General features: G+C 45.9%; 1 protein-coding gene across 1 annotated transcript in view; it reads left to right on the top strand.

Moving 5' to 3' along the window:
- Positions 1-25465, top strand: part of BRINP1 (BMP/retinoic acid inducible neural specific 1) — a 179284-nt gene extending 153819 nt beyond the window's left edge. Inside the window, exons 7-8 of the mRNA XM_024762613.1 lie at positions 226-448; positions 23897-25465. Of these exons, the coding sequence (XP_024618381.1) occupies positions 226-448; positions 23897-25037 (1364 nt within the window). The 3' untranslated portion in view covers positions 25038-25465. The remainder of the gene's footprint in view (positions 1-225; positions 449-23896) is intronic.
- The last annotated feature ends 1462 nt before the right edge of the window (positions 25466-26927 follow it).

The raw sequence follows: 26927 nt of genomic DNA, 5'->3' as shown, positions 1-26927 counted from the left end.
GCAGGTTCACTCCTGCGGTAGCAAAGTAAAAGACCCGTCCATGAAAACACAGTGGCCTCTTCACTGCGTGCTAGGAGTGGAGCAGGCTAGTTCCGTGTTTGTAGGCCACCGACAAGTCGGCTTTATTGTGCGCCTGCTTTGCTTGTGGATGGGGCTAAGCACTTGCGCCTCAGATGGGGGCTGTGTCATGCTCAGCCCGCCTTCTTGGCCTTTGTCTCTTGCTAGATGAGTTTAAATCGTTCATGAAGCGTCTCCCTAGCAACCACTTCCTGACCATTGGGAGCATCCATCAGCACTGGGGCAACGACTGGGACCTGCAGAACCGCTACAAGCTCCTGCAGAGCGCCACGGAGGCCCAGAGGCAGAAGATCCAGCGCACTGCCCGCAAGCTCTTCGGCCTCAGCGTCCGCTGCCGCCACAATCCCAACCACCAGCTGCCTCGAGAGAGGTAAGTGCTGGCCCAGCACCAGGCTCAGACCTGGGGCAGGGGCACACGTACTACAGAAGTTGTATCTGGAGCTTGTGGCCTTGCATGGTCCTGACCCACAGTTTTCTCGATTGTCTCTGGCTTCTCCCCTACTGGCTCTGGCTGCACTGGATTTCTGTTTCCTGAAAATACCCTGAACTTTTAGCCGCTATAGTCTGTCTGATCCATCTGACAGGTGAAGGAAATTAGCAGTAGCCCTGACTGCTATGTGACATTTTTCTGGTTGCTTAAATGTATTACCTAACTTGAAAATTACTTGGCAAAGCAGATTTTAGCATCCCCATCTTAATGGTGAAGAAACTGGGTTAACTGATGAATCAAACAATTTATTGACGGGGCTGGAGTAGAGTGAAGCAAAGGAGGCACCTACCATGAAGGAAGCACTCCCTCCCCCGGTCATGCGAGGACAGGGTCCTCACCTGAGAGGAAGCGCCTCCTCAAATGCCTACCTGCCTCGCTGGCCTCACCCTAGTCCCAGCCCTGCTCGTGATGTACCAGGTATTCTGAAGAATGATGGAGAGCACAGGGGTGAACGAGCCAGACAGGGCTCATGCCCTCATAGCACCTAGGGTTTATCAACTTTCTCAGGGACCCACAGAGAAGGAGCGAGAATTCAAATCCAAGTCTCTCGGACTCCACTCTCCCAGGGCATTCATGAGCTACATCTGGGGGTTTTCTGTATTTGTGTCTCCAGGGTTTCCATGAAGGCATCATGGAAGAGCAGGAAAGCAGGCTTGGGTCTGTCCACCCTGCTCTGCCAGAGCGCTGATGCTTTCATCTGTTTCATGTTTGGGGATTCCACACTCAACTTTATTCAATGAAAATAGATCCACTCTTAAAAAGACTGAGGCTAAGTCACCTTCACTTAACAGATTCTGTGTCAGCCACATATTTTATCCACAATTGCTACCCGCATTGTACAGGTTAGAAAACTGAAGCTCAGAGAGGGCAAGGAATTGGTCCAAAACAGCAGTGTAAGTCAGTAGTTCTCAATGGAGGTGGCTTTGTCTCCAGGGAACATTTAGAAAGGTCTGAAGACATTTCTGAGTGTCATAACACATGTGAGTGCTACTGCAGTCCCCACAACAAACAGTGATCTGGCCCCAGAAGTCAACGATGCTGATATAAGAACAAGAGACAAGATACCCCGACTCTTTGACTCTAAGTACTGTGTTCTTAATCGCCCTGCTCTACATGCACTCAAAATTTAAAAAGCACCAAACTCTTTAAAAAAAAGTCCTCCTCTATACCAGCCACCCTCACCCAAGCCCTCATTTTCCTCTCGATTTTCTAGACTCAGATCAAATGCTGCCTCCTTCAGGAAGTCTTTGCTGATTACAACAGCCAATATGGAGGGCCCCTTATTTTAAGTTCCCATTAACCTAAAACCCACACATTAGTCAGCATATTTTCTTCTGTTTCCCATAATAAAACCTCCTCCTTTTGCACTCGTCCATGCTCATCTCTGTTCTCCCCATTCCCCCCAACTTGGAGCTGCTTTCTTTTCATCTAGCTTGTGATCCTTGTGAAACAAATGGAATTTCGGCCGGCAGTGGCTTACTTGTTGAAATGCTGCAGAACCAGGGACTAGGAAAGGGGCCCAGTCACAAAATAGCTCCCTTGTCATCTGTGACCATTGCCCAAACTGCCACCATGAGTGAGGGTCTGAAGTGGATTCCATGTAGACCCACTGAGCATCAGTCAAGTGACCTGCATCAGGCACTGGGGGAGATTCGGAAGTGAACACAGTAACAGTGCCGTGAAAGATGTCTCTTAAAGGAGGAGTGGGGAGGAGATCTGTTGGCAGTCGGGAAGAACTCCCCACCTATATTAGCTTGCTAGGGCCGCCATAGCTAACTACCACTGACTGAGTGGTTTAAACAACAGAAATGCATTTTTTCCCAGTTCTGGTGCCTGGAAGTCTGAGACTGAGGTATTGGTTATTCCTGAGGCCTCTCTCCTTGGCTTGTAGCTGGACATCTTCTCCCTGTGTCTTCACAGGGTCTTTTCTTTCTGTGTATCTGTGTCCTAATCCTCCTTTCTTATAAGGACACCAGTCCTATTGGGATAGGGCTCACCTCAGTGACCTCATTTTAACTTAATTACCTCTTTAAAGACCTTATCTCCAAATAGAGTCACATTCGGAGATACTGTGGGTGACGACTTGACTGTATGGATTTTGGGGGGATATAATTGAGCCTAGACACCACAAGAGGTGGCTTTTGATCAGATCCCTAAGTGGAGAAATGGTGCATCCCCAGGCTGGCCACACCGGCTGTGCACCTGGGCAAAAGAGTTCACACTTAACCATTACCAGACTTTAAACAAAAGCACCTGTCAGTGTTGCTGGTTGTCACTCCAGAGAATGAAGTGGAAAGTCCAGAAGCCCAAAGACACGGGGAAGACACATTGATTAAAGGTGAGCAGAGTGCCCAGGGCACAGAGTATAGAGCACCGTTGAGCACACTGGGTCTAGGGAAGGCTCAGGAGGGCTCCAGAGGAGAGAGGAGCTGGACAGGCCTTAGAAGGGAGGAAGGAGGGACAAAATCGGGTAACGGGAAGAACGCGGAACAGAGTCGGGGGTTGGATGAGATTGCACCCTAACCTTGGCAAGCTGTGGACGCAGGTCGCCTCGCTATTCTGAGTGCAAAACCTGTCCACATCTGTAATTTGCTCTTCCTCTGCAAGGCACAGACAGCTAGAAACACCCTGCCACCGCTGGGACCTGCAAAGAAAGAACTCGCACTGTTGTCATCTCTCCTCCTGAGATAAGAAAACTTGCCCTAATCATTACATCCCTCCTTCACTCACCTGGAGAGGGTGCCTGGAATTCCACTTTGGCATGTCACTCAATTACATTCAGTTAGTACGTATTGGATACTGGGGTGGGCAGGGGACATAGAAATGCAGCGGTGCTGATTCGTCCGGAGCCTTCCCAGGAGAACTGAACCTCCTTGCTGGCTGTGGGCTGCTTCCTGCCATCTGAACCAGAGGCTTTAATGAGCGTTTCTCACACCAGCAGGCAGGGCACCTCCCTGCCGCGGAGCAGCATCAGACAGAGGTGCTAACACTGGGGATCTTGGGCCACCTGAGCTGAGCTGGAATTTGCAAATGAACCACTTGCTCTGCTGCGGTTTGTCTGTGTCCTGGGCTCCACGGGGGCTGAGTCCACCAAGCAGATGCCATCACCTGTGTCAAGAAGGGTGGCATTGTTGGGCGGGGGTGGGAGAGGGAAAGAGCCCGGGTCTTCAGCAGCACACGGACTGGATCCAGATCCTGGCTCCGTTTACTATAGCCACAGGGCTTTATGTACCTCATTTGCAACGTGGGATAATTACGCTAGCCTTCAGATTAAGGATGAGGATTAAGATTTTAAAATTCAAAAAGCCTGACTCGGTTAATAGAGAGTTGTCACTCATTGCGGGTTTCCACCACTATCCGAAAATAGAGCTTTTCTGTGAAACGTTTCATAAGCTGAAACGCCGTAAAGCAAAGCAGCAATTACCTTTTTTCATAAAAGCTAAAATCTTTGGATTTCTTTAGGTTAGTGAAAACATGTCTTTTTTAAGGTCTTTTGTAAAAGCGAAGTGGCATAAAGCAGACTTTTGAAAAGCAGGGGACACCTGTATATGGATTCTAAAGATCAGGCACTGTTCTGAGCGTCTCATATGAATTAACTCACTTCCCCCTCACTGCAGCGTTACAGACTAGGTACTCTTACTATCTTAGTATTTCTACTCTACGGATAAGGGAACTGAGGCACAGACAGTTTAATAATGTACCCAAGGGTAATAAATATTATTTTATTGTTACTTCAAAGACGTGTTTACCTGTAAAATCTAGTGAGAAGTCAAATATAGAAAACTGGTTTGAAGGCATACTGGAACGTTAATATTGAGCTGGACGGCAAAAGGGGGGTTCTGCTTATCAGCTGTTGCCAAACAATTCACCCAAGATTTCTGGGCTCAAAACAACACTTATTATCCACTCTCAGGATTCTGTAGACTGACTGGGCACAGCTGGGGCTCCCTCAGGTTGGCTGGGGCTGGGGTCACAGGGGGCCTTGACTGGACATCCAAGGTGGCTCACTCCCAGGGCTGGCAGGATGCTGGCTCTACACGTACCCTCTCCAGGTGGCCTGGGCTTCTTGAAACACGGCAGCCTCCTGAGACTAAGAGGAAACGGTAAGGCTTCTTACAGCTTAGCTTTGGAAGTCAGAGAGTATCACTTCCACCATATTCTATTGGCCAAAAGCCCAGCCCAGATTCAAGCAGGTGAATGCTGGGGGTTGTGGGTCACTGGGGGCAGAGGGAATCTTTTTGGAGTTTAAGCACCACAGGATAAATTGAGTATAATTGGAGGTAGAGGTGACTATCCTATATGTAGGGCAAATAAGATGAATGATAATAATAATCGCAATCACAGAGCAATAACAAACACTTAACTGAGCAGCTATTATAATAGGCAATAGAGCTGGCTACGTATAAAGATTCTGGAGTCGGACTGCCTGGGTTCAAATCCTAGATTTATTGCCTGCTCACCTTGTAACCGTGGGGAAGTTACTACCACCTTTGAGCCTCAATTTTCTCATCTATAAAATGAGGCTAATAACAGTGCCAATCCCATAAGGTTGTTCTGAGGATTAAATGCTTGAACGCACATAAACTGTTTAGAACAGGGCCTGGCACATAGAAAACACTCAATACACGTTAAGCTATTTTTCTTATTTTTACCAGGCACTGATTTTGCATACAGATTGCTTAGCCCACAGTAATATTCAGTGAGTCTGAGTGTTGATAATGATGACGTATACTTTTTTCATCTAATCTTCACATTATCTCTATGAAGCGGATGCGATTGGATTTGTTTTATAGGTAAGGAAACTGGCGAGGCAGAGACGGAATTAAATTAACTTGTCCAAGGTCACAGGGTAGATGAGCAGCAGGATTGGAAGGGTCTTGCTGACTCCATGGGTGGGTGTGGCGGTCTGTGCAGGCTCTAGGAGGCGAGCAGAAGCAGGAGAGGCGGCTGCGCTGGGTTGGGGCGCCTTGGTTTGAGTGTAGGATGATGTCACAGGCAGGGTGAGCCCCTCAAGGTCATGTGGGTGATGACAGACCAGGAGTAGAGTTTTATAGACCCTAATGTAGTGTGCTGAGATTCAAGAAATGGCACCAGTTGTAGAACCCTGAATCAGCTCTGGAGCCGAGGCGGACACATCAGACACAGCCCCTGGAAGTACAGAGAAGAGGTCAGGTTCAGTGCAGGTCAACTTAGCAAGGAGTTCCTGAGAACTTACTCCGTGTGGGGCTCTGGAAGCATTAAGATAAATAAGACCCATCCCACCCCCAAGGGTCAGTGCTTGTTGGGGTGATGGTAGCAGGATTAATTCCAGACCACACCTGCCAATGGGGAACGCAACACCCAACCAGATTGGGTTTCCATCACGTATTAGGTAATTTCGGGGGGTCCCAGGGATACTGTGGTGGATTTCTTTTAGCTTGTGCGGGAGCTGGCCCTAGAGTCAGACCACAGTACTTCAGTTAGGTCGAGGAAAGGCGGGACCCACAGGGAAGTTTCCTGTGGATTGTTTCGCTACCAGGATGTCCTTATGTTTTGCAGTTAAAAAGGCGGAAACACTGGGAAGTGGGCTTTGAGTTTGGTCATTATTACTAGACTTTCTGAGCCTTGGTTTTCTCATCTGCGAGACAGGCAGGATAATTTCTTCTTCCCGCCTCAGAGGGTCTCTGTCTGGCTCACCTGAGATGGTATGTCTGCCAGCACTGTGTAAACTCTGAGTGCTCTGGGAAAGGGGGCTCTGCAAGCAGGGTGAACTTGGAATTAAATTCATCAGGAAGAGAATGGGGCTGAGTTTCGGTTCAAGGTAACACTCTAAGGCATTTCTCTTGCCCCACGCACTGTCCTACACACTTTCACCTCATTTAATCGTCATGACAACTCACCTGGCAGCGTCAACGCATCCCATGTTATGAATGGGGAAGTTTAAGATCCAGAGACGTTAACTGACTCGCTGAAGATTATACATCAAATAAGAGGCAGGATTCAAACCCTGGCAGAGTCCTTTCCCTTAGCATCTATGCTATTCTGCCTGCCCCTGAGGCAGAATGATCCAGGGTGTTCAGATTACCTGCCTAAACTACAAACTGCAATGTGATGGAAATCACCTCTCATTGCAAAGGAGGCCAGGAAGCAGGGAGGGAGGGAGGAAAGAAAAGAGGAAGGGAGAGAGGGAGAGAAAAAAGAAAAGCAGCACAAAATCAGCTTGAGCAGTGAACTCTGCTGGCTTCTGTGCAATTCCATAAATGCTTACTGACTACCCGGTCTCCCGTCCTATGCCAGACACTGTAAGACACTTAAAGATACAAGGGAAGGGGTCTTTGTCTTCAAAGCATCATTATCTAGCCTCAGGATGTGCTTTTGAGAAGGACACTCGTTTGAACCAGAGTTCAAGTCCCCCTGGCTGGGCCCTGTTGTGAGCCCGACTAAGTCCACACTGGGTCTGTAGCATATATTCCAGAATGAGAAGGCTGGGTGCTAAGAAGGAGCCTTGCAGGGGCGGGTACAGGCTGAGCAGAGAACAGGTGCACCTCACCTTTAACCAGGGCAGCTCTTTAGCCGTTTTCTTTATGAGAATTCTGCGTTAAAACTCATTTGGGAAAATAAGGTGATTTTTAAATGTTTGCTAAAACAATTTGAAAACAACTGGGCTCAGTTATCTCTGAGGTCTTTCCCAACTCCTAGGAGAAATATCACTCACAGAGAGTGACAGATTAACTGTTCAACTCCAAAATATTGATACAAGAATGGTAATTGAACCTTCGAACCGTATCGCTTTCTGATGATGCTAGTTAATTTTCATGAGTAGCCTACAGTTCAAACTCAGATCTTTTGCCCCAAATGACAGTAGCCTTTTAGCTAAGCCTCCCAAAATCTACTCAAATCACTTTCTAATCTATGTTCCAGGAGGCCGTCAGAATTATTACTTAAGAAGCAAATTTGATCTCGACAGCCTTTGGTGACTAACCTCTGCTCTTAGGAGAATGGGCGCACTCTTAAGATGACCTACAGGTCTGTCTTGATCTGGCCTCTGCCTGCCTCTTACTCTGTGTTTCACACCTCTTCTTGGCTCGCTCAGCCAACTCACTAATCTTTCAATTCACTAGGTGTGCACACCCCTCCCACCCCACAGGCTTCACACAGGCTCTTCCCTGAAGCTTTCTTCCTTCTTCCTTATCTGCAATAGTATCTATGCATCTTTCAGATCTCAGCTCAAAAGCCTGTGCTCCTTGCATTGAAAGGCTGTATCAGGACTTGTTTAATATGTTTTCCTAGTGATCTGACTTCCCAAATGAAGGCCAAATCTCAGTTTACCACCGTACCTTTGTTTACCCAGTTATTAACACCTGTCTCCTGTGAGACCGTCAGCCCCATGTACGCATCTGGACCCATGTTTTTTATCACTTTAACAGTATAACTTCCTAGCATGGTAATTGGCACACATTTTTAAAAATGTGCTCAATGAATGGGCAAATAAATTATTTTCTACTTGGGTTCCCCAAAACATGTTGACACAATATTTTAAAATTGTATGCATTGCCATACAAATAATCTACAGATTTTTCACATACATTGTATGTGGTTTAAATTGTCTTCTTCATTTACAAAGGAAGGAACTAAGGCCAAAGGGAGTTGTGACGTGTTCAAGGTCACTCTGGGAATGTGTGAGCAGAGCGTGATTAAAATTCAGGCCCTCTGACTGTGACAGTCCAGGCAGTAAAATGGAAACTGCAAATTGAGATTGTCTTTAATTGACCTGCATCCAAATTCTGCAGGGATCTGTTGTTAAGTCCACTACTTTGGGAAATGCGCCCTAGTGAAAAAAAAAAAGGACAAAAATAGACACTTCCAAGAGTTTACTAAATTCAGTGAGATGAAAAGAAATTCCTAGCCCCAACTAGGTGCTTTGATATTTTCCCCCACACCCTGTCCCGATTTTTGTAGAGGTTATAGTATTGTAAGACAAAGGAGATTCATGGAACTTTAACTTGAGGGCAGGCAGTATCACTATTGGCATTTTTCCAATGACTCCTGGTCTTCGGTTTCTTTGTACTTCTCATGTTCACGTGGACTTGACCCAGCACCCGGGCTTTAGCCAGGCACAATGTACTTATGCATTGTTCAGATGAAGATCTCTTGGGGGCATCCACCTCAGGCTTCAATCGTGGGGCCATAGCTTCTGAGCCCATGTCAGCTTTTTACAAACTTCCTGCTCCAGACAGCGTTTAATTGGTGTCTATGGAAAGAGTCCAGCTACCAGGATAATCGTTATCTCTATTATGAGAACCTTCAGTATCCACACTGATTTTGATTCTTCTCTCTGAACCCTAGACTTACTTGCCTCTGGATTTAATCTCCACAGACTCCTGCTGGGGGGCAGAGGGGTGTGACTTCTTATCTTTTATTGAGCTGAAGTCAGTGCCAGTTTATTAGGCTGACAGTCCCTGCTCTCCCACTTATTAGATGTGTGACCTCAAAAAATCGTGAAACCTACCTGAGCCCTGTGTTTCCTCATCTGTATGATCAGGATAATAAGAAAAGCTACCCTATGGAGTTGATGTCTCAGTCAATTTGGATACTGTATGTGAAAACCCTTCATAACTTATAAAGAAATGCACAGATGCAATGTTAATATAATCAAAAGCACAATTGTAGTAGATGCTAGATTTTTGATGAAGACACTATTTCTGCTTCTAAGACACACATCTTTCCACTGGAGAAAATAATTCATGAGCCCAACAAAATGTAATAACGTGGTAGAGAGGCGATGAAATTTCAGATACTTAAGGCTTTAGACCCTGGAATCTGACAGACCAAGGTGTAGACTGCCGTTTACTAACAATGGAACGTTGGTACAGTATTAAGTTATCTGAACTTCATTTTTCCAATTGACATGGTGGAGATAAAAATGATACCTACCATCGGAAAATCAATAAAAGAACATATATGCCACTTTTAGCACATAGTAAGAAGTCAAGCACAGGCTCCTTCCTTATCAGACAGATTTCGAAACCAGTAATTTCTCAATTAATAGAAAAAGTTAAAATAAGGAACGCTAAAATGTATGCAATGCTGCACATATATAAACACAATTTATTTTAACTTAAAATATATAAATATATATTTCTTGGCCAGCCTTTTGAAGTAGGGCCAAAATCTTTTTTGAGGGTGTTTGTATAATATATTCCATTTGATGTTTTCCTGGCTTTCTTGCATAAACCACACCGGTAATTGTATAGTATTTCCAACTTTGGTTTATTCAAAGTGGAGCAGTAGTTTACAGACTCTTAAGAAGCAACACCTAAACGTTTGTAGATTTTTATGCGCCCTCCCAGTCTTTTCCAGGTACTTCTCCTTTATTTAAATTGATGGCAATTCTTTCATCAACTGGTCTTTATAGAATTTTCCCACAGAATTCAAATGAGTTCCCACAGAAAAAAGCTCGCATTTCATTGATTTATTTGACTTTTTTTTTATTTCAAAAAGTTTAATTTTTTAATCGCTTTGGAAAAAAGGAGAGCGATAGTTAAATGGCATACTTAAAGCTAATTTGCTTACATCTTTAGTGTTTAAGCCAATACAATTTATAAGCTAATATTATTTCTCACCCTAGACATTTTTATGCTTTTGTGTAGCGTTTTACGATTATTGTCCAAACACAAAAATAGAGATCTAAACATACTTTTCATAAAGTAGAAGACACATTCCTAGAATACTTTGGTCTCAGGAACATAATAGCAAATACAACTGGCATAAGCAGGTTTGGGAACAAACAAAACGACTCTTGGTAAATGTGCTTGTTACTTGGAGGGACCAAAAGCACGTGGGCTTTGTAGGTGGGTAACCGACCCGCCATGACTATTCAGTGTGCCAAGAGCATCACACGTCACTGATCAGATGGAAGGGAGAGTGTCAGTTGTGTGCCAAGTCACTTACAGGCAGGTCAATTTCAGGAGCTTGTCCTGAGACAGCAGCTCTTATTCCTACTAACTCGCCATGATAATAATAAATAATGATAATAATAATGTATAATGACTATTTATTATGTACCAGGCACAGCTTTAAATGCCTTACATAATTTACTCACTGAATCCTTACAACAACCCTGTAAAATAGATGCTGTTATGCTTCCCATTGTATAAACATGGAATTTGAATAGCAGTAAAGGTAAGAAAGGAGAGAAATGTACTCCTGTCGGGAAGACTCTAAGAATCCCCTTTTCTCTTTGCCTGGATTATTCTATTCATCCTTTAAATTTCAGATCAAACCCCCACTTCTTAGTGATGCTTGTCCTGACACACTGGACCAGGTTGCACTGTCAACAGTATGTCTTTACTGCATCCTGAGTAGAAGTTTTTTCTACCCCCGGCACGTTTGCAATTGTGTGTTTAATCCTAGACTTCCCCTACTTGACGACAGATTCTGTGAGGGCAGGGATCCTGTTTTTCTTGTTCACCAGTGTATCCGCCCCCCCCTGCCCCGCAGTAACAGGTAAAGTGCCTGGCACAGAATGACACAGCATTTGCTGAACTGAAGTGAGGGACCATTTGAGACAGAAGTTGAGGGATGATGATGCTTTGAACTTGGGGTAGAGAGAATGTCCTGTGTTGACATGAGCTTTACCACAGATCTGTGGGTTAAGGCAGTGGTTCTCAAACTGACGCGGGCATCACAGTCACCAGGAGGGCCTTTTGAACACAGATGGCTGGACCCCACCCCAAGGTTTCTGATTCCTTATGTAGATCTGGGTTGGGTCCCAGGTCCCAGGTGATAACTGATACGGCTGGTCTGGGGACCGAACTAACCTTGGATTAGAAGCCTCTCTTCACTGCCATAAATATGTTCTCATCTCACAATATGTGCACTTGGTCAAAACCAGGCAAAAGTTAGTTCCCTTGAGGAAACTGATAGGCTATTGGGAAGGGGTGAAGGGATGGGGGGAGGGGAGGAAGTGGTGTCTTTGATTGAATAAGTTTAGGAAATGTTGAATTAAAAAAATAATTAAATAGAGAAGGGGTCATATGCATTTTTTTAAAAAACTTGTTTGGCCATAGAACCATTCTTTTTGAATTCTTTTTAAGGGATTGGGTTCCTCAGCACAGAGCCTTGGAAAAGAATGATTTACTCCAGGTTAAGAGGCAATGACCCGGATTATTTGGTGTGCTACCACAGGTTGTGATTTCCTGACAATAGAGATCCTCATCCTTCAGCCAGACTTCTTCGAGTTGAGTTTCCAACACCTCTGCTTAAACAGATGCTAATGGCTCTGTATCCCAGCATGTAGAACTCCTGCTGAGAGGTGGCAAGACTGCTAACCAGCAGCGGCCAAAATAACAGCAGGAAGGTACTCAGTCTCTGGTATAATTAGGGAATAAATTTACCTCATTTGGCTTAGATATATTCCCAATTCTAAAAAGTAAACTATTACTAAGACAAATACTTTATGTATAAGACAGATACCTTACGCATAGATTATTTTATTTTGCAAAGGGCTGATTGTTATAATAACCTGGGGGTTGGGCGGAGCTAGAACAAGGATTAGACTCCCCATGTACAGGTGAGAAAACTAAGGCTTACAGAAATTAATGACTGGTCCAACATTATGAAATAATACCCCTTCTTTTGTTGCCATCCTATATAAGCATAGCCCTTTGTTCTTGTCAAAGAATATGTACATTAATATTTATACTGAATCTTCATTCATTTATCCATGCATTCCTTCATCCAGCAGATATTTAGTGATCACCTACTAAGTGCCAGGCATTATGCATGAGGTCTTGGTAGATGATGAATAAGACAGGGGTGCCTCCGTTTACAGAGATCTTGAGCTCTAGCAGGTAAAAGAAAACCGGCACAGGACTGGGCCTCTGCACCTGTGCTTTACCTTAGGAATCTGAAGCTCAGGAAGGTTAAATGGCCTAAAATTACAAAATCATAAAATGTCGTGGCTGTCAGGGAACCTAAAAGATCATCTAATCGATTCCTGTCATTTTATTAAAGAATAAAATAGAACAGAGTGTGTCTTGGCCAGAGTAACTATATTGATTTTGTATTGTTCTGTAACACATTACCACACATTTAGAGGCTGAAAGCAATATGCATTTATTATCGTTCAGTTTCCATGGGTCGGGAGGCTGGGCCTGGTATAGCTGGATCTTCTGCTGATGTCTCACAAGTAGAAATGAAGATGTCGAGAACCCACTTCAAAGCTCAGTCTGGTTGTTGGCAGAATTCACTTCTTTATGGTTATAGGACTGAGGTCACTTTTTCCTTGCTGGTCATTGGCCAGAGTTCACTCTTAGCTCCTAGAGGCTATTCTCCAGTCCTGGTACATGGACCACTCCATCTTCAAAGGAACAGAGGTGCAGCAAGTCTTTCTCAGGCTTTGGATCTCTCTGAATTCTCTTTCTGCCAACGGCCAGAGAAAACACTCTGCTTTCAAAGGGACACCTCTAATTAAATTCGGTTCACCTAGATAATCTCAGTATCTTTACATCAACTGTGCCAAATAACAGGACACAGTCTTGGGAGTGATATCTCACCACATCCACAGGTCCTGGGGGTTAGAGCCTGGAATCTTGGGGAGGGAGGACATTTTTCCAGTTCTGCCTGGTACAGTTACATAGCTTGGTGGTAATGGAAGGAGGAAGAGAGATCCTGAGTTCTCTCTGGGGGCTCATGGTATATAATAGTTTGAATATCTATTGCTGTTTAACAAATTGACCCAAATTTAGGGCCTTAAAGCGCCAATCATTATATTATGCTCACGGTCTGTGAGTCGGAAATTTGTGCCCGAATTGGCTGGGCAATTCTTCTGTTCCACATGAGGTTACGCAAAGTCACTCATTGGTATTTAGGTGGCAGCTGGGCTGAGCTGGAGTTTCTAAGAGAGCTTCACTTGCATACCTGGTTCCTTAGCAGAGGTGAGCAAAAGGCTGGGCTCGGCTGGGCAGCTCTCTCTCTTCAGGGTCTCTTCATGTGGTCTCTCCAGCAGGGTGGTCAGCCTGCTTATAAGTGGCCTCAGAGCTCTAAGGGGGAGTTTTCCAAGAGACAAGAAGTAGCGGCTGCTGCTGAGTCCATAAACTAAGTGAATCACTTCTGCCTCAACTGTATTGGTCATAGGAGTGGTGGAATCTGCCCAGATTCAAGGGAGGGGAACAGAGATCTCCTGTCTATGGGAGGAGTGTCAAAGGATCCATGGCCACCCGCCGTACATTGTGGGTTTGTCATTTGTTTATTTTTCCATTGTGATACATTTTAGTACAGAGGTTCGTGCACTCTTCAGAGACCTTAGGAAGAAATATCTTGTAATACAAAATTGCCCTCTTGAACCTTTGTCAATCAAGACAAAGTTTGTTTTAGCGGATTTATCATATGGTTTATGCCCCTTGCAGCATGCTTCGGCCTAGGTACATGTTTTGTTGTTGTTCTTATCGTCTTGTTTTGTTTTCTTGGAAGCTGGTTAAAGGGAGAGAATGTTCCATAATATAAGTTCTGTTACTTGGTGGGGATGCCAGAAGTGGGAAGGAAGGGGTTTCTGCCAGTTGCAGAGTATTCCAATTATGGATTAATCTCAAGCATGCACTCTGGAATGCGGAAATAACCATCAGACCCACCGTGAGAAGAACCTGAACCAAAGTCCCATTGATCCCCTGACCCCCCATAAACACCTATGCTGAATAGTAGACCGCAGTGACATTTTGTGTCTCCTAGAAATACTCAGTTCAAAGCCAGTGTCCAGTAATCCTTGAAAAGTATGAATATTTCCTTTCCCCCAATGCACAGTCACCCAGGTAAAAGGCTGTCGGTCCCCTTGGGAGAGGTTGGGGAAAGATGAACGGTCTACATTTGTGGCTGTGTGCAGGGTCCTTCCTTCCTCAAGGGAAAGATTCTGCCTCTGGCTTTCCAGGTACTATTTGTGTGACCTCAGGCAAGTCACATAAGCTCTCTGTTTCCCGTGGACTAAGCCTTGTCTAGGCATCATTCCACTCCAGAATTCTGAAAATCTGCCACACTAAACACGCAGACAGCTCCACCTACCAGAGTTAATTGCTACTTTGACAGTCCCTGACCTACTGATATGTGTGTGTGTGTGTGTGTGTGTGTGTGTGTGCGCGCGTGCACGCACCCTGGGAGGAGGTGGCAAAGTCGTGGCAAGGACCTATTCTGAGTGTGTACTAAATTGTCCTATTGAGGAAGAGGTACAAGCCAACAGATAACCCTAGGCTAGCTCGGGGAAGCCTGCTGTCAGTCACAGAAGCCTAGAAGTACCCTCCCAACCATGGAGCAATGAAGCTTTTCACTAAGAATATCTTGTGCATTTCTTTTCTATTTACGGAGGTTAAGAAGGCAGTAAGGCCTAACCCCATGGCAACCCAAGGATGCACAATCAGGGTGAGGGGCAGGGAGTTGCGTGTCGGCAGCTGAGCTTCACCGTGAGTGATATGCAGGGTTTGTTCAACTCAGCGCTACCAGGGACGTCTCCATGCCCATCCCTGTTTGTCATTGTATATTTGTAGCAAGTAGGGAATTGACTCCCTTGGTTGACGTTAAGGCAAGAAAATAAGTATCTCCAGACCCTTTTTGTTGTTTTTAGATTTTCAGGGTTTTTTTTCCTTCCCTGGGGCTCAGAAGTGGCTTCTTGTTCAGAAAAGAATCTAGAGGCTTAGAGGATTGAGTCAGAAATAGAACTAATTTCTTACAATTTCTGTAGCTCTTTATCCTCTTTAGCACCATTTCCCTATGCTCCTACCCACCTCCACCCTCCAAATCGACCAACAAACTCACATCCGGGTGAGTTGTAATCTTAGTGATGTGACAGCTCCCTGGTGACCTTCAGGAAGTCACGTCACCTGAGCCCAGTTTTTCATATCCTTAAAAATCCTTGATACCCCTCAACCCAACCTATGACACAGAAAAGTCATGAAGATCTAAATCAGAGAACCAAACAGAAGAGCTTTAGAAAGTTTAAAAGTGATATAAAAATGTAACGTATTGCTGCCTTAATAGTGTTTTTCTGGTTGTTTCAAAGGACGATTTTTTGGGGTAAATGTTTTATGGCAGTGTTAGAGATATATAGCAAGTGAAAATATCGTTAAGTATACAGCAAGATGAATTTTCACAGAATGAATTCCCACATGTAACCAGCGCTTAGATCAAAGAACAGGGCGTTATCAGCAGTGCAGAAACCCACTGTGTCCTCTTCTGATACCATCAGCCTTCTCTCCCAGGGAATTCTGCCTCTCATGGCTACACACACTGTAGCTCAGTTTTTCCTCTCTTTGTGCAGTGTGGACCCTTTGGTACCCGGCTTTTTTCACCTTTCATTCTTCCGTGAGATTCCTTCATACTGTTTTGTGTGGTTTTGGCACATTCATTCTCAGGAATATTCCACTGTGTTTCTAGACATCCATTCTACTGCGGTGGTCATTTGCACAGTCTTCAGGTTGGGGCTGTGACAGAGTGCTGCTGTCTTCCACACGTCTTCGAGTGAACTTCTGTGTGCATTTTTGTCGGGTATCTACTAGGGATGGGATCGCTCAGCTTTACAGATACTTCAGTAGTTAATTCCACTTTCCCAAACTTGCTGAACGAATGAGCTCTCTTGCAGGTAGCATAGAAGAGTTTTGATTGTTCCACATCCTTGCCCATACTTAGTGTTTCTCATCCTTTTTATTTTTATTTCGGCCATCCTGCTGCAGAAGTATCCCGTCGCAGTTTTAATCGGTGCGTCCTGATGACTCATGACGGGGAGTTTCACGTGCTTGTTAGCCTACTGACTCTCCTCTTTTATGACATGCCCGTTCACATCATCGTTATCAGTTGCCTACTTTCCTGTTTGGTCTTTTTTTTTTTTTTTTTTCTGGGACAAGTCACATTTATTAAACAGTTTAGTGAGAACCTTCTGAAGAAAAATATAAATTGTGATAATTGCATCTACTCTGGTTTAAAGAGACCCAGGAAGGAGTGGCAAACTCAGGCAGCATGAAACGCCTTTGACTAGCCCAGCATCCAGCCAGTGTAGGAGTTATTTATGTACTATAAATATAGTCTTTGGATAAAGATACTGCAAGTATATTTTCTAACTAACGCTTCTAACTAAGGGTTGTCTTTTCACTCTTTGAATGGTATCTTTTGATTCATGTGTTTTAATCCTAATATATCCCTATTAATCAACATGTTTTTTCCCTTTATGGTGAGCTGTGTTAAGAAATCTTTGACTACTCCAGTGTCATAAGGATGCTCCTCTGTGTTTTCTTCTAAAAGGTGTTTTGTTGATGTTGTTATTTTACTTTTCACATTTAGCTCTGCAATCCATCTGTTAATGATCCTGGGGTATAGAAGAGATTAAGTATCAATGAGAGATTTTGTTGTTGTTGCTCTTTTAATATCAATGTTCAATGGACCCAACAATATTTATTGAATTCTTTCCCTGGATTTTTAAATCTATACTTATTTCAAAGGGACCATTTTCTTTGGGAGCTCAAGAGGAGCACAATAGTTTGTTTTCATGAGAGACAATGTGCACCTACCTATGTTAGAAGCTCTACATACATTATCTTATCTGATCTTCAAAACAATCCTGCAAGTAATGTATTATTATTCCATTCTGTAGTTGAGGAAACTGAAGCTTAGAAAGGACAAGCAATTAGCTCAAGGTTAAGTAATGAGAGGAGCTACGATTCAATACCCCATCTTCTCTGACTCCAAAGCCCACATCTAGCTCGCTCTTCAAGCATCATGGTGACAGCGTTCATTAGAACTGTGGGGGGTGAGTGATAGGGAGACTAGGACATTAAGCTATAATCAACTGGGCTGTTGTAGTAACTGAGAGGGATATTTTTACCTGAGAGGAATATAAAACACAGTTTTCCTTTGCCCTCAGTAATAATTATAGTTAATGGCCAGTCACAGATAGCTTCCTTTCACTGCAAACCTCCCAGGAGCTTCACGTATCTGATTCTTGTTCTGAAGATAAAGTGTAAGGTAGGTGTTACCTTTCCCATTTGACAGATAAAGAAACTGAGGATCAAAGAGGTGAAGTGATTTATCCAAGGTCAAATATCCACAACAAAGTAGTGGTAGAGCAGATCCAGCATTTCCTTAACTGACTCCCATGTCTAGTAACTGGCTCACCGCCCAGATCATTGATCTAGATGACCATCACTGTGCTTCAGGGTGAGGTCCGTTACACCTGCTTAGCCCTCTTCTCACTCTCTCACCTTTGGTCTGTATGTCATTCTCCTGCCTGATTTCCGCCCAGGAAGAATAAAAACTCTCTGGCAGCTCTCCACCTGGGAGCTTCCTGCCGCTTTTAGCATTTCTGTCAGCCCTAAAGAAGCTTCTGGATCCTTCCTCCTTACCCTCAGCACATCCATGCCCCAAAGCAAAATGCTGAATTTGAACATGTAGCTGATGTTGCCTGTCACCTCCTTCCAGACACAGAGCTATGTAATTTGCAAAAATTGTTTCCTAGTCCTCCCCAGTTAAACTCCTGACAACCTAATTTTAAAGATTCCATCGGGTTTTCTCTTTGCTGCTCTTCCCCTCCCCCCTTCTACCCTCTGCCTCTGCCCTCCACCAATAAGACCCATTGCCTTCATTCCACAGTCCCAAACCAGAAAGCATCTTCATCGTGGCAAGGGACCACAAAATTCTTCTTTGGGTTTTTTCTTCCATCGCTATGAGCTGTTCCATGAGGCTCTGTGACATTATGTGAAGAACTAACAGAAGGAAGGAAAACAAACTATTAAGTCAATGATAGAAACTCAAGGAGGGGAATGATTAAAGCTAAATATGAATCTGGGGAAAATGACGAACACAGCCTGGGTCTGATGGCCAGTTATAATTTACCCTAGCACATCCATAAATCGAGGCTTCTTTCAGTAGAGCCCCAAGCATTCTGACACCATTGATAGATTCATCTTTTATCAGCACTATTCCTGTAACACACACACAACAGAGTCATACACAGCACACCCCCTACACAGCGCATCACCAGAAACCTAAAAACAACTGTTTGTCTTCCCAGTCTAGTACTAGTCTCTGGTCTGTAGAGTACACAATTTGTAGAGTCTTACGGAATTAATAGAAGAACGATTGATTCAGAACTCTGATTTCATTTTTTAAACTCTCCTCTCCCTTTTAAATAAACACTCCTGGTAGGCAAATGGGACTTATGGATTATAGTTTTCTATTTTAGCCTAAATCTGTTCCCCCCTTCTCCTTGGCACTCGATTCCTATGATCTTCCGTAAAATGCCACTGGCCTGGCACTGCATTCCTGTCTTGGGCAAAACCTCCAATTAAAATCAGCAGGAAGTTTGCTTGAATTAGGAATCCCAGCCTGGGCTTCCCACCAGGTGGTTCCGAAGGGGAGGCGTGCCCTGTTGAAAGCACTGATGGGAAGCCCTGGGTGGCATAGCCTCTGTCCTCCAAATGATGAGCGACTCCAGCTGTGTCACCAGGAGGCCTGTCAGGTCGCCAGAAAATCCTGGCTGAGGCAAAGACAGAGCCTGCAGGGGAGCAGCAGAGGTGTCCCCATGGCCCGGAGCCTAGCTTCTCCACCATCCTGGGTTTGAGAGTGTAGGAAAAGTACAGCGGGGAATGGAGGGAACACAGGTTTGGATCCAGAAATCCTGAGCTCTGCTCTACGTCCATGCTGTGTGACCATGGGAAAGTCATAGTCCCTCTCTGGTCTTTCATGCCCTCTCCTCCTCTCAAAGGAGTCCTGTCTCATGGGGCTGATGTAAGGATAAAGGCTGACTGCCATGATATCGAAAGCACTCAAGAAACACTGATCCTTCACCTAAGCAACTAAACCTCAGTGTTCAGGTCTAAACATGAGGGAGATGGGCTGGATAGTTCCAAGGCTGCTGCTTGAAGGTTTTCTGCTCCTGTGGTCCAAGAAGCTTCATGTATAACCTCTGTGGGAGCCTACTTACCAGGCCCCAGGGTTTTCCAGCTTTAGGAATAAAAATGCAGCTTCCTGCCCTCCCCTCACCCCTGCTCCCCCCGCCCCTCCCATCATAATGAACTGAAATCCCATCCAGCAGAAAGATGCTGATTTGGATGTATTGGAGTTCAGCTTTGGCTGCAAAGAGAAGATGCTTTGGGTCCCCAGGGACAGAGAAAAGCATCTGAAATGGCGGTCCTCACTGCCACACACTGAATGCCTTGCAGTGGGTCTGTGTCAGCCCTCTGTGAAAACTGCCCCCGCCCCATCTCTCTGGAGCTGGCCTATTAAGCTGCTCCTCTGTTGCCAGAGTTGAGGTGGGCTGTCACCAGCTAGCCTGGGAAATGGTATTTATAGATCGCGTTCCCTCTTACCCCTGGTCCCCAGCCTCTCCCTGAGCACTTGTCGGTGAGCTCCAATTATCTGTGAATGGAGGAGAGGGATCCTGGCAGGTCCAGGGGAAGCAAGGAATGTGATGATAGGCCCTTCACACATTCAAAGTTTCAGTATTTTTCCACTATTTCAATATATTTCTCTTCTTGTGGCCTGCTTCCTCCTTCTTGCTGGCTTTGTCGTTATTTTACGTTGTGGTACGTCAGAAAGTGCACTGGTGCTGCAGTTAGAGAACTTGGTATTTGAATGTGGACTGACTCTGTGATGTCAGACAAGTTATCCCACTTGTCAAGGCCTCACTCTCTTCACCTGTGCTGTAGACAGTTATCCATGCTGCTCTGGGAGAGCTCTGGCACAACGCCTGGTATACAGTGAGCGCTCGGTGGTTGTGAGCCATTGATTCCCTTGGCTGATTTAAGGTGCTGCATGCCTTCCAGCGTGGCAGGGTTTCTGAATATCAGCAGTTACTACCCAGAGCACTGGCTGGAGATGGAGAAGGTGTAGGAGATTGCCCTGATTGAGGTGGACTCCTCATTCTCACAAGTTGCTTGTGCTAAGGACAAGCATGCAAAAAACCGGGACGAGCTGGTTTTTTCTGGTTTTGCTCTTCTCTTCAAAATGAAGTACTGAAATCTAAGGAACGTTCACTGACCTTGGGAACCGGGGTTCACCAATAACATTGCTCTCCGTCTGACCCCCACCCCCCCCCTTTCAGAAAAGGATGGTCTGCCCTCCCGTGGCCCAGCCGGGGTCCACGTTCCCTGATCCTGGGAGTTACGACGCATGAAGGCTTGGCTGAGTGTCTTCGTTTCCATCCTGCCCACACTAATTTCATCTCGTCACCTTTCCCCTCTCCAGCCCTCCTCGTCCACAGCCCCCGTCTGCTCACGTGGGTCGGGCTCCCTGTTTCCCCCTCCACCTCCATCACTGAGGCCGTTCCTTCTCTCCTCACGCTTCCCCAGTCCCCACCTCTCTCCTCCATTCTCTCTTTCTCCTCTCCCTGGGCCTCGCGCTCCCAGCCCCCCTCCCCGTGCCCCGCCTCTTAGTCCTCTCGCAGTATCATTAATGCCTTCTTTGATACAGCCCACAACCTCACGATTATTCTGGGGTCAGGAGATGCAGGTGCCAGGCAGCTCTCTGCTGCGCCTCAGAGGGCCTCTGTCCCCAGTCCCTCCTGCTCGACGGGGCTGGAATCCTAATTGGCCACTCGGCCCTTTGCTTGTGGCAGCCTCACCGGGAACTTGCATCTTCCTCTTTCCCTCACTGAGAATGCTGAGCGCTCAGCCACAATGAGGCATTGATTCAAGGAGTGGGGGGATGCGGTCCTGACAAAGGGTCCCAATGATGAGACACGAGAAAGGGCGCGCTCTACGGGCTTATAGAATGCCTTGCAGATGGGAACAGAGGAGCTCTAAATGGGGTACTGTCCTGTCACTTGGAGAGGGAGTGACGGGGCAAGTGTGGGCCATTTGAAAGAGGCATTTTGAAATGACGCTCTCGTCAGATGGAACCACACGCAATCAGAGACGTGTGGCGTGCCCCTGCGGCTCACAAAAATATCAGATGACTCATAGCCGATATTCAGTCAATGTTCTGGTTGGGGAGCTGGGAGCCGCACGGCTCATTATCATTCCAGCTTCGTCTCCTGAAGGCCGGGCCCGCTGCTGTTCTCCAGGCTGTAATGGGATTGGTCCCACGAAGCAGAGACCCGGGAGGCCTGGAGCTGTGCGGGTGCAAGGTATTGAAAACTAACTCTGCAGTTCGGGAGAGAGAAGAGGAGTTTGTTTGTTCTTTAAGTGATAAATAAGAAAAATATTAATTTCTGTCTGTTCACTCAGGAAACATTTATTTAGAGCCAGGCTCTGAGCTAGATGCTCAGGGAAGGAGGAGGGGGGGTCCCCTCTCTCCAGCCTTAGAGCCTGGAGGGGAAACTGACCAAAATACCAGGGGTTTCAATACAGTGTTCTGAATGTTATGAGGGAGGTTTCATTGGCAAAGCCAGGATCGTTCTGTAGAGTTAAAAGGCAGAGCTGTTTCAAAGAGTGCTCTAATTATTCCTCCACTTTCTCTCAGCTGATAAGCACCTCCTTTAAAGCACAGCATCCTGGGAAGCCGTTTCAACAGTATCCATTTTCAAATGTCCCAAGTAACCAAACGGTTTCCCTCCAACCCCAGGGGGACAGTGAAATCCCTGAGAGTGTGTCTCAGTGCCTTCAAAGGAAGAGCTCACTCTCTGGGGTGGGAGTACTTCTTATTACCTTTTTAATAATTGGTCTATGCCAGGCTCTGTGCTCAATGCTTTAAATACACCATCTCATTCAGTCCTCTCCCTCACTGCCTAAGATGGGCTTTATTATTCTCTTTTCAGATATGGATACTGAGGTTCAAAGACACGAAGTATCTTGTTCCTGGTTACAGAACTGAGCCTCGAACTCAGTTCTGCTTGGGCCAGCGCACATGCTTTTCAATATCAGGCGGTAATGCCTACCTCATGGTTCTTGGGCTTGGTGATTGTGGCTTGGCAGTGGAAATGATAGAATAGGTAGATCGCTAGCACTTCCTACCAGACGCAGTACAACGCAAAAGGGCTCCCATTTCCAGTTTTCAAAAATGCGGATCAGGAACCACTGCCGCCACGGTCCTCATCATCGTCAGCATCACCACAGCACGTGAGAGCCTTAAGAAAGGCTTCCTCGACTCTTGTTTGAAGAGCTACGAGCCAGGAGATTGCTCTACTCACTCACTGTATGATTTCACCTCTGAGCTTCTCTTGCCATGTCTAGAAAGTGGAGCTGAGAGTCTCTTGGCAGGAATAACAAGAACTAACTTTTATGGAGTCCCTAATACCTACCAAGTTAGGGACAAAGACTTCACAAAACAATCATGTCACCCTCACCACAGCCGGGTGTGGGGGGAATGATTAGGAAGGTGAAGGAAACTACCAGCATTCCCTTGGCTGAGGAGTGGAGGTGCCAGGATTTGAAGAGATCTCGGACTGACCTCAGGTCCCAAGCTATTTTGGGGATGTGGTTGTGAAGCTCAGGTGAGGAAATGGGAGCGAATGTACCCTGTGCAGGGTAGACACATGTAAGGGATTATTTGTAGCGTGGAAGAGGGGACTTGCACAGGAATGAGGAAAGATGAGAGGCCACTAAGCTGACTGTCTTACATCTTTTTACCTATTCTTCTGTTGCTTCTTATCTGATCTAGTGTGTACCTTCACTGGAATGTTTCAGAGGCTGGAATCTGGGGACAGGCTTGGGTTTGTTTATAAACGTGGCGGGGGGGGCCTAGAGGTACATGTTGTGATGGAAATTTCACTGACCTGAGAGTTTGGAGCTCTGGAAAACATGAGGGAAATAACATCTTTCTTACTGTTCTGAAAAGCCACTAGGAGGATCACATAAGACCATAAATATGGAAGCACTTCCTGATGTCCAGAGTAATATAAAATATAATTTGTTTTTGTTGAAGTTTTTGGATGTTATATAACCTCATGGGAGGAATCTGTGAAGAGGGTTGAAACACCTGGCGCAGGTTAAAAGAAGTAACCCCTGAATTCTTCTTATTGCCCATCTTTTACAATCTGTTGTCATCCGGCAGGGGTTTTGGAGTTCATACGCTTTAGTTTTCTGAATCAAACTTCCGCGGGACGAATGAGTAATACAATTATAGCGCTGCAAGGGCTTCAAAGAACATTCACTCCAACCCCTTCCCTTTACAGATGAGGGCATTGAACATTAGATGGGTAGAGTACAAGGTCGAGTAGCTGCTCTGTGGCATTACCAGGAACTACAGTGTAGTTCTTGTAGTACTGTCATAGGTGCCCTTCCTACGGTAACTGTTCTACCCAGTCCTTTCATCCTTTGGGCAGCTCCACTTTGCATTAGCAGTTGGATAAGCATAACCCCACTTTGCATTAATAGCTGGACAACCACAAGCCCACCCATGATGGTTAACGTTCTCCATCTCACCTCTACCCCTCAGGACAATTCAGCAGTGGCTTGCAAGGGTCCAGTCGCTTCTCTACTGCAATGAGAACGGGTTTTGGGGAACCTTCCTGGAGAGCCAGAGGAGCTGCGTGTGCCACGGCAGCACCACGCTGTGCCAGCGCCCCATCCCCTGCATCATCGGAGGGAACAACAGCTGTGCCATGTGCAGCCTGGCCAACATCTCGCTCTGCGGCTCCTGCAACAAGGGCTACAAGCTGTATCGAGGCCGCTGCGAACCACAGAACGTGGACTCGGAGCGGAGCGAGCAGTTCATCAGCTTCGAGACCGACCTGGACTTCCAGGACCTGGAGCTAAAGTACCTGTTGCAGAAGATGGACTCGCGCCTCTACGTCCACACCACCTTCATCAGCAACGAGATCCGTCTCGACACCTTCTTTGACCCCCGGTGGCGCAAGCGCATGTCCCTCACGCTCAAGAGCAACAAGAACCGCGTGGACTTCATCCACATGGTGATCGGCATGTCCATGCGTATCTGCCAGACGCGCAACAGCAGCCTGGACCCCGTGTTCTTCGTCTACGTCAACCCCTTCAGCGGGAGCCACTCGGAGGGCTGGAACATGCCCTTCGGGGAGTTCGGCTACCCGCGCTGGGAGAAGATCCGTCTCCAGAACAGCCAGTGCTACAACTGGACCCTCCTGCTGGGCAATCGGTGGAAAACGTTTTTTGAGACGGTCCACATCTACCTACGTAGTCGGACTCGGCTACCTACCCTCCTGCGGAATGAGACTGGCCAGGGCCCTGTGGACCTGTCCGATCCCTCCAAGAGGCAGTTCTACATCAAGATCTCGGATGTGCAGGTGTTCGGGTACAGCCTGAGGTTCAACGCCGACCTCCTCCGCAGCGCCGTGCAGCAGGTCAACCAGTCGTACACGCAGGGCGGCCAGTTCTACTCCTCTTCGTCTGTGATGCTCCTCTTGTTAGATATTCGGGACCGAATCAATCGCCTGGCCCCCCCTGTGGCCCCGGGGAAGCCCCAGCTGGACTTGTTCTCGTGTATGCTGAAACACCGCCTGAAACTGACCAACAGCGAGATCATCAGGGTGAACCACGCGCTGGACCTCTACAACACCGAGATCCTCAAACAGTCGGACCAGATGACAGCCAAGCTCTGTTAACCTGACTCTTTGCCACGGACATTCCCTTTTGTTGTACAAACAGAACAGAACCAAGCAAAGCAAAACAAACACAGATTTGTAAAATGTAATTAATATTCAAAGGAAAGGAGGAAAAAATCTTCATTCGTTGGAAACGAAAACATTCTAGCAACTGTATAAAACCGTTGGGCATGTTTGTTATTTCTATACTCTGTCGTGAAGAAGGGTCTCAGCCTTGGGAGGAGCTTGGAGGGAGCTGCTGCTTAGGCCTCAGGTGCTGTATTGAGGGGGGAGATGAGAGGGAGCATATGCAATGAATTGTAAAGATCTCTGCTGTGCAGGTGCTAAGAGTAAACACTAAAAAGAAAGATATATGTGACGTACAACCGACACTGCCATCTTCCTTGTGGGAGGAAATGGACATAGATAAAGACGATATTTCTTCGGTTATGATTTCTTTCCTCTTTATCCTTAACTCCTTGTGGTTCTTTTGATTCATCTGCACACAAGGGTGGGGATGCAATGACAATTCTGTCTCACCCAGATAGCTTCTTTCACGCTGAATAAACTGAAGCTAATCGAAGCTGGGCCATAGGTGGGATTGGGGGGGAGAGGCATTCACATAATCACAGGGTGTTCAAAACAGTAAGGAACCTTGGATATCAGCTTAGTGACCTCCTTGATTCAGTTTGGGAAACAGCCTCAGAGAGAAATGGCATGCCCTTGGCTACACACGGTTACTGCCTGAGTAGCGATTTGAGCCCTGCCTTCTGACTCCGTCTAAATCATGCTGGCCACTTTTGTGTTTACTCCAACTAAACTGCCAAGGGACGAGTGTTTCTCAGTCTCAGGTTGTTTTGATAGTTCTTTTTCTTTTAATCAAGAAACCCCTTTTACCTACCGTCTCCAAAAAGAAATGATGTCAGATTTCCTAGAAATGCTTTGCATATTAAACTTTAGTTTGACGAAAAATCAATAACCAAAATAAAACAGGGTAGGTTTTAATACTGCATCGGTCTGCCAGGCTGACTTCCCCAAGTAGGTATCTAAAAAAAGGTCCTTTAACGCAATACACACACAGACACACAGACACGCAAATACACTAACACTGCCACTTCTTGGGCATCGCTGAAAACTGAGAAGCCTTGTCTGGGACTTGGGGTTTAAACTGAAAGGAGAGATGCAAGAAAGAAAACTCAGAGCACTTCTGTAGAGGATTTGGGCAAATACCATTTCTTACCAGTTCTCCAGGAACTCTGCATTTATCTTTTCGCTAGGGTGGTCCTAGCTAGAGGTGCTTCGAATCTTCATTTCCAAATCGGCAGAGAAACAGGACCACACACTTCAGGGTTGGGAGAGAAAATAGGACTCTTCTGGTCTCGACGTCTGCCCAGTGCACATCTCTTTACTGTCTTTGGGAGATACCCTTGTTTGCTAACTGGACCATTCCAGGAACAGGAAGCTCATTAGATCTATCTTCCACGTTCCTTGGATTCCCCTTTCACTGGGGGAGAGCAAGAGTGCTCATTCCAGCTTGTGTTATAAAATAGATCTAATTATTAGATGGTTCTCTGTACCTTTACCAGCTTCTGTGTACCTTCCATTCACTGGTTCCAGTCCTAGAATGTGCATTTTTTTCCTCATGTCGGTGCTTTTGTAGATAAAATACAAAAACTGTCTCGGGGTCACCAGAGTCTGTAATAATATGACTCAAAGAGAATACCCGCCCCCTTATAGTTTTTTTTAAGGTGAAAGGGCAGGGCTTCAGCGCAGAAGTAAAGAATTACCTAGCTTATTTCAGTGTGTGTGTGCAGGGGGGAGTGGAGGGGAAGATATATCCTGTTTTTTGCATAGTGAAATTCCAAATGTAATGTTCCAGTTTTTAGTATGAATTAGCATATATTTTGATAC

Source organism: Neophocaena asiaeorientalis, unplaced genomic scaffold (assembly GCF_003031525.2).
Source record: "Neophocaena asiaeorientalis asiaeorientalis breed wild unplaced genomic scaffold, Neophocaena_asiaeorientalis_V1.1 scaffold78, whole genome shotgun sequence".
NCBI lineage: Eukaryota > Metazoa > Chordata > Mammalia > Artiodactyla > Phocoenidae > Neophocaena > Neophocaena asiaeorientalis.
This window is presented reverse-complemented; position numbering and strand designations above follow the sequence as displayed.